The 8,621-nt window shown below is 35.8% G+C and overlaps 1 protein-coding gene across 1 annotated transcript; it reads left to right on the forward strand.

Annotated features, from left to right (window-relative positions):
* The first annotated feature begins 304 nt into the window (after positions 1-304).
* si:ch211-195b13.1 (STKc_SGK domain-containing protein) lies at positions 305-6,791 on the forward strand. The gene is made up of 12 exons (XM_056479164.1): positions 305-529; positions 1,196-1,271; positions 2,300-2,407; positions 2,516-2,573; positions 2,662-2,745; positions 2,827-2,958; positions 3,057-3,169; positions 3,279-3,402; positions 3,739-3,834; positions 3,930-4,085; positions 4,175-4,264; positions 5,079-6,791. Exons 1-12 carry the CDS (start codon positions 460-462, stop codon positions 5,241-5,243), a joined length of 1,272 nt encoding a protein of 423 aa, XP_056335139.1. The 5' UTR covers positions 305-459; the 3' UTR covers positions 5,244-6,791.
* Positions 6,792-8,621: the final 1,830 nt, after the last annotated feature.

Genomic DNA, 8,621 nt, shown 5'->3' on the forward strand with positions numbered 1-8,621 from the left:
ATCATTTTTCACCATTTTACGTTTTCCTCATCATTACTGATTAGGATTAAGAGTTAATCTGTTTCGCTATGATGAGATTATGAGCCAGCTGTGTAGTAATTTTCCATTGATAGAAAGCGGTCGAGTGTTTAATCTAATCTGACTTGAATGGACGGGCTCGCGCTTCCGTTTGCATCGCCCTCTTTCGGCCGAAGCGTAGGATCTAGGGATCCCGTGTCGTCACATTTGGCAAGTCTCCTCGGTTACTCGAGTGATGTCAGAGCCTCGCCTCCACAACCACGTGTTCCGTATAAAAGTACCAGTCCAGCGCTGGAGGTGGAAGACAGTAGCGCTGACCACCCGACAGCCTGGCATCTCCATCCAGTAGTGCGCTTCGACAAGCGGTTTGCTGCTGGGAGATCAACGCGCTCTGAAGGAATACATTCCTCCTGTGGATTTATACTTCTTCTTATATTAGTGATGGCAGTTACTCAGGCTGGATGTGACTTGACATATTGCAAGATGAGAGGAATCGTGTCTGTTCTTGCCGGTATGTCTCCACAGATTGCGTTTATTTGGTTATGTGTTTGGGGAAAGCATGCAATCTTTTAGAAATGTAACGAGAGAAATGTGATAGATGTTTTTTTTTTTGTGAGCATCAATTTTTTTTGTCAAATTTTTGCATTTTATTATTATGATGATGATGATTATGATGATTAAATTAAAAAGATATGATTATTCTATGACTATTTAGCTAGTCACATTTTAACAATAATAATAATGTAATAATTTTAATAAATATAACGTAATAATTTAAATAAATATAAATATAATATTTTTATTTGGTTTGTTTAATTTTCGTGTAATGTTTCATTAAACTGTGGTCGGTGAGAGAGATTGAAATGATCAATTGTCGTTTTAGATATACATCGGTTCTTTGTACAGCCATATGATGAGCACTGCGGGCTGTTGTGTAACACTGACACTGTTCTTTACATTAAACAACGTTCACGCGCACGCTGAGTCGCAACATGTATTAAAAACACCATTTCTGGCAAAGACACGACGTTCTAATGACTATTTTGTCGATAACCTTCAGCGTTTTGAAGGGTTTCCCTTCTCATGTGGTAAATATATTCAGTTCAAATGCAGGGTGTTAGTGACGTCAGCTGTGGATTTCCTTCTGACGTAAATGTTTTTTTTTCTTCCATTTTAGCTTTTATTAAAGAAAGGAAGATGGGCTTGAACGACTTCATCCAAAGGCTTGTGTCCAACCCTCCCATCTGTCAACAGTAAGTAAATAATATTTAATAATACACATGGGGAAATGCAATTGTGTTATAGCCTACTTTTACAATACAGATATGTGAACTGGGGGACAAAACATTATCAAATTAGAGTAATTTCTATGTATCAAGATAGTCATTTAGTTCATTTCCAGCATTCATTCACCAAGGCAGCAGTGTGGCCCATTGTTTATTTATATACACCTTCATTGAGGTGACTGTACTAGAGGATGTAATCCCATCATCTGAGTTTGGCTGTACATTCCGATGGCTAATTGTATAGGTTAATCTGTACCGGCAAGATAAAGCCAAGCACCAGAATAGTGCTCCACGAAAAGCAGCTGTTCGGGCCGCCTCTTGGCTTCAGTAAGCACCTTTGAGAAAATCCTTAATGTCCCCTAGACTAGGATAAGGGACTAATTCAATTAAGCACGGCCCATTAGAGTCATTCAGGTCGGACTAATGGAAAAATTCTCACAGCGTCACCCTCCATATGCTCCATTTCCGTTGGAAGATGCTAGTATTTTTCCAATTGAATTGACAGTATTGTTTTTATGGTTGCAAACTATTTCAGAAATGTATCATAGATTTGATATCTAGTTTGCTAGTGTTGTATAATTGAATAGCCATGCACTGATGTAAGGTCAAAAACCTCAGAAATTATGATTTCCCAACAAATGGCCCCTCATAAACATCAACAATACTGCCATCTATCTGCCTGCAAAGCCATTACAGGAAATAATACTTTAAAGGAATGTTCTGGATTACATAATTGTTAAAGAGGGATAGTTCACCCAAAAAAAATGAGAATTTTAATTTACTCTACGTCAAGTAGTTCCAAACTTGCATACATGTTTATTTCAAAAGACATGCTGGTAACCACACAGATGCTGGTCCCACTTCCAGATTAGAGGGATAAACACTATGAAAGACATTGGGGAAACCTGTTGGTTACTCACATTCTTCAAAATGTCAAGATGGCCACGTAGACTTCCTGTATAACTGACAATCTGGAATTATTTTCTTTTTCTTAGTGCTGATGTTGGTTCCTTCCTAAAAATTGATGAGAACCAGAATGAGGAGCTGGATGAGAGTCTCCTGTGTTTGACCCATCCTAGGAGCTCTTTGGCTGAAGAGACTCAGTACGTACTATTTCCCTTCTTTGATTCTCAAGCTTTTGTTTATTTGGATTTCAGCCATTCAGGTCACTTGGTGTTTGCATAACTAATGTTATTTAATTTCCTTAACAGGATCAAACCCTCAGATTTTGACTACTTAAAGATCATCGGCAAGGGGAGCTTTGGGAAGGTGTGTATAAGTATTATTCATACAGTGAAGATGCCAACATTTATATCATAATCAAGAGTGAGAGTGCTAATGGGATCTTATGCCACAGGTTCTGCTTGCGCGGCACAAGGAAAACGAACTCTACTATGCTGTGAAGGTGCTTCAGAAGAAAATCATTATGAAAAAGAAAGAGGTAAGACCTAATGCAGTGCTCACACTGATGTGGAAACAATTTGTGACAAATATAACATTCAAACCTAAAACTGTTTTTCAGCAAAAGCATATCATGGCGGAAAGGAGTGTACTAATGAAAAATATCAAACATCCATTCCTGGTGGGTCTGCACTACTCCTTCCAAACTACAGACAAACTGTATTTCGTGCTAGACTACGTCAATGGAGGCGAGGTTAGTAAACATCCCATCCACACTCTTATATAGCCCAAAAGATGTCACATCCACCTCTAACTGCATTCATGAACTCATGGTATGTTTATCTCCTACAGCTGTTTTACCACCTCCAGCGAGAGAGAGTGTTTTTGGAGCCCAGAGCGAGGTTTTATGCTGCTGAAATCGCTAGTGCACTTGGTTACCTCCACTCACTGCACATAGTTTACAGGTATGTGATTGCCAGCAGTGACCCCTAGTGGAGACGTTGTTGAAGTGCACCCTCATTTTGGTTTATTATGAATCGTAACCATGGTGTCTGTTTTTTTTTTTCCTCACAGAGACTTAAAGCCAGAGAACATCCTCTTGGACTCTCAGGGCCACATTGTGCTGACAGATTTCGGTCTATGCAAAGAGGGACTGGAACCCAACGGCACAACCACAACATTCTGTGGAACTCCTGAGGTAAGCCATTCCCATTCATGAAAAACACTTATAGACTAAAGTTAATTGTACTGAATGTGCCCTGCTAGTGGGCTAATAATAAAAAAGGACACTTCAAAGCCCCTTTATACTTAAAATAGTTTTTAAAGCACACATTTTAATAATGTAATTTGAAAGTACTTTTAATTATATTTATCTCATTTATTTAATGATCTTTTGTTGTGCTTTTGACTTGATTATAACTTTGAATCTTAAAATTAAAACTCATAATAATGTAATGTTACTAAATATATGTTACTATATATAATATTTCAGTTTTTCAGTGTTTTTGATATCTCTTCCTCCTTTTCTCCACAGTACCTAGCACCTGAGGTACTCCAGAAACAGGCCTATGATCGTACAGTAGACTGGTGGTGTCTGGGATCAGTACTGTTTGAGATGCTGTATGGACTGGTAAGTAGACTTATACATCTTTTGCCAGAACAGTGATAACATCAGCTGTAGCAGTGTGAATTAATTTGAATTAAACACTGTGTATGTTTTTCTAGCCTCCATTCTACAGTCGCAACACAGCTGAGATGTACAACAACATCCTACACAAGCCTCTTGTCCTGAAGCCTAATGTGTCCAATGCTGGCCGTGACCTGCTAGAGGGCTTGCTGCACAAAGACCGTACCAAGAGACTGGGGTCCAAGGATGATTTTGTAAGTGGAACATCACACAGTGGCACCACCTCTATATGGTTTGTTTCACTAAGACTGAGATTCTAAAACAAAGTTTTGTTTATTTGTAGCTGGAATTGAAGTTTCACAGCTTCTTCTCTCCCATCAACTGGGACGATCTCATGGCCAAAAGGATTGTGCCTCCATTCGTTCCTACAGTGGTAAGTTAACATTTGACATTGTTGAATACTTGATTATAATTGTAAATCAAGTGTGTTATTCAGTATTAATTTTAAAATTACTATGTTTTAATTGCAAATTTTACAAATGTGTTTTAAATAATGAATAACAAACTAGAACAAGAATAAGATTAAGGCAAGACACAAGACACATGTAACTAATAACACATATCATCATCATAATACATTTCCTAGTTAATTAATCATTTTTTTCTGCCGAATCATATTGTTTTACTATATTACTTATTTTAATGTAATTGAAACTATATGCTTAAATACGCAAACTTAGATTTATCTAAGTGACTTTTCATTAATTTGCATACATTTCATGAATCTGAATATTTGTTAAGGCCAGATTCCAAATTCTTGTTTCATTTTGTTCGAGCCAGTTTCTTACTAAAAATATTTTAGATTTCTTTTTTAATTCCATAAACAACAAAATCCTTTCATGGGGGAATAATAATTTTTAAAAAGTTAAAATTGTGAGATAAAAACTCCAAACTGCAACTGGAAAAATCTACATTTTAAGATGAAAACTGTTAGTATTTCTGAATATGTTTAGTATTCAAAACCAAAGATACAAATATATAAAATACTATAAAGTTAACACTCATTTAATTTCCTCTTGTCTGAAAAATTATTAGAACAAATACCTCATAATCTCTAAATGTTTTACATGTTTTCTCTGTAGTGTCTTGCCTTAAAATTTACTTTAGTTTAATAAATTTCAATACAGTGATAACATTGAGATGAATCATTTTGATTGTATCTCTAATAAATGATCTCTTTTGTACAGACTGGTCCTACTGACCTCCGGCACTTTGATCCAGAGTTCACCCACCTCCCCGTGTCGACCTCCCTATGCAACACCGATAACCTGCACGTGACCAGCAGCGTCCGAGAAGCAGCCGGAGCGTTCCCTGGTTTTTCCTACGGTCCTCCATCTGAGGCCTTCCAGTAATGGCACCTTCCATGACACCTTCCATTCCAGCATCAACAGAAGCATTGTGATAGAAGAAGGACCACAGGACGGTACACTTAGCTCTTCCAATTTATTTGCATGTACGATCTGACAGCACAAATGGACACTCGTGCATGTCTGAGATGAATGTGGAACACTGTAGGAAAGAGACTACAAAAATAACTTCCAGAAAACATGAATCGTGTGCCAACGGATGCAGAGAGGACCTGAGCTCCTCACGAAAGAGCTTAGAAGTGCCTGAGAGATTATTTGTGGGGGAAACAAACAAGCAAATTTCTATGAAACAGACTACGGTTTTTGCCAGAGATGAAGATGGCACCAGCTATTGGGCGAAATGCCTTCTGTGATCGTTACATTTGATCAAATTGTCATTGGATGATGTTTTATTTAATTGTATTTTTCATGCATCATTGCACAGTGGAGGTGAAGGATCAAGAAAAGTACTAAATATATGGATAGTCATAAAAAAAGGGGGTTGTTATGTCATCAACCCCCATCGGTACACAGGATACACAGGCTGTCCGACTCAAATATCAATACATTTTTAGAGCATATGTTTAATATCTTCTTCCTCTTGACAAATGTTAATTTAATAACTGCATTATTTATCATTTTAGTGTGGTTTGGATTAACTCTACTTAAAACTTTGTGAACGGTGGTAAGACATTAGGTTTATATTAGAAGACAAACTAGTTTAGATTATGCAACCAAAAGGATTTTATCTCTGACTATCTGTCTGAATCAATAGAAGACATCCTGTGTTCCTCCTAAAATGAATGTTTTGTCTTACAAGTACTTTCTTTCCTTTTCTTTTCTCCAATGCCAGCACTTTTACAAAATATGCCAGACACTGTGTTTCTTGGAAAGTCATGCTCTTTTTATCATACAGGTAGTGAGATGGATGTATATTTTATACATTGTTGTTATCTGAAGCGATTGTTGTCTACTGCAAAAACAGCATGTTGATTAGATTGTACTGAAACCATTTGCATCATGTACAGATGTTATATATATAGTAGTCCAGAAGGAACTGTGTCTTTATTTTGTTCAAATTGTGCCTGTTCAGCTAATTTATGTATGTTGTGATACATTTCCACATGTGTCTATCATTCCTGTCTGTATCATTGTGGGTTGGACAGGGATATGAAATGCTGTGCAATAGAAATGATGAGCAATTTGTCATCGTTGGGACGATTGAGCGGTATCGGCTTAATGAAGGAGAGAGGTTTGGATGCCCTCATGAAAAGCATCCCTATTTTAATTGTAATATATTTCATATCATTGGACCAATAATGTGCTATACGTTGTTCTTTAGATAACTATGAACATGGCAATATGGATAAAGTTTATTTTCTTCCATTTTTGGAAGTCATTCATATATATATATATGGTTTTATATTTTTCCATGTATATTTATTTACATGTCACATGTTTTACCTCTAATGATCAGAGTGTTAAATTCTTAGAATGATGAAATGTTGGACAATGATATATATGAATGCTAATAAATATTTAATAATAAATCTGTATATTTTTCGTTGTACTTTTTCTATTGCAAATCATTGGATGTTTTGATATTCTGAAAATGTGTCATGATTCTCATCATCCAGCATCTCTGTGGCCCTACAGAGGAATAATGAAAAGGATATATTAAGTTTTCACAAATTTATAAAATATATATATATATATATATATATATATATATATATATATATATATATATATATATATATATATATATATATATATATATATATATATATATGAAGGTGTCATGCAACTTGATGCATGAAAATAGTAGTTTATGCTTGGTTAATGTGCAGCAGTGTTCTAATAAACACAAACTAAAACCACAGGGAGAAACAGCAAACCAAACAGAAAGCAATGGGAACAGAAAAACTCAATTCAAACAATAAATAGTAGCTTTAAATAGTTTAAGGTATGAACTAAACAAGGAGCAGGTGAAGAAAATCAATTAAATAAAAAGTATCTGTGACAGTGAAAGACAATGGGAATAAAAACCATGACAACAACAACAAAAAAATACACAGAAACAATAATATACAAACTAGTAGTCTGTGAAAACTAAATGGAAGCCAAAAGTAAATGTGACAGCAGCAGACGTTGGTGGGCTGCTGGTCATGGAGTCCCTGTCTGTTGTGTTAATAGCATTTATTCCTTCATTTTCCTTTACCTTAGTCTCTTATTTCAGGTCACCACAGCAGAATGTCAATGTCAGTTTTATTTATATAGCACTATTAAACACAACCAAAGGTTGACCAATGTGCTGCACAATACAAATCACAAAGAGAAAGGTATAAAATTAGCTAAAACAAACAATTCTCACTGATAAAATGGCAATTCAAAAAGATACGTTTTTAACCTAGATTTAAAAACAGACAGAGATGATACAGATCTAATACAGAAGGGCAGAGCATTCCACAAAGTAGGAACAGCTACTGCGAAAGCACGGTTACCCCTGCATTTCAGCCTCGACTTAGGAATGCATAATAGTCTCTGGTTAGATGATCAAAGAGACTGACCAGGCTGATGTTCAGTCAACAGGTCTGACAGGTAAGAAGGAGCCAGGCCATTTAGTAATTTTAAAAACCAAGAGAAGAATTGAGACCGCCAAATATTCCAGCATATGTTTTATGCAACGTATACCCTTCCAGCCAAAACCCATTACTGTGAAACACCCACACGCTCTCGCATTCTCACACACACACACACACTCAAAGACTATGGCCAATTTAGTTCATTCCATTTACATATACTTGGACTGTGGGGGAACCCAGAGTAAAGCCACACGAACATGGGGAGAACACGCAAACTCCACAAAGAAATGCCAATTGGCCCAGCCAGGAACAGGCAACCTTCTTTCTGTGAGGCGATAGTGGTCACCACTGAGCCATTGTGCCACTGTGTAAAAGCAAAAAGACACCAAATACATTTACATTCAAAAGAAAAAGAGTTTTAGGATTTATAAAGTATTTTTTCCTCACAAAAGTAGCATTTCTTATTATATAATTAGCATATATTATATAATTAGCATATATATATATATATATATATATATATATATATATATATATATATATATATATATATATATATATATATATATATATATATATATATATAGTCACATTGTAAATACAATATAATACAATTTAATACAGTTTGTTGAAATCATGTTGGGATATTCCTGTGATGACCATCGAGGTTGAAGATCTATTCTCGTGTAGATCCCCAGTATGATCGAGCTTAACTTTATCCACATAGTTAGAATTGAAAATAATCCAACATCTTAAGTCAGTTTACTGTTCACAAAATGTAATTCTTTAATTATTCTCC

Source organism: Danio aesculapii, chromosome 19 (genome assembly GCF_903798145.1).
Source record: "Danio aesculapii chromosome 19, fDanAes4.1, whole genome shotgun sequence".
Lineage (NCBI taxonomy): Eukaryota > Metazoa > Chordata > Actinopteri > Cypriniformes > Danionidae > Danio > Danio aesculapii.

Excerpts from the sequence above, each read along its gene's own strand:
- si:ch211-195b13.1 (XM_056479164.1), top strand. The coding sequence starts at position 460 with ATGGCAGTTACTCAGGCTGGATGTGACTTGACATATTGCAAGATGAGA. Across the intron at positions 2,746-2,826 it reads TCATTATGAAAAAGAAAGAG|CAAAAGCATATCATGGCGGA; the intron begins GTAAGACCTAAT and ends ACTGTTTTTCAG. Across the intron at positions 4,086-4,174 it reads TGGGGTCCAAGGATGATTTT|CTGGAATTGAAGTTTCACAG; the intron begins GTAAGTGGAACA and ends GTTTATTTGTAG.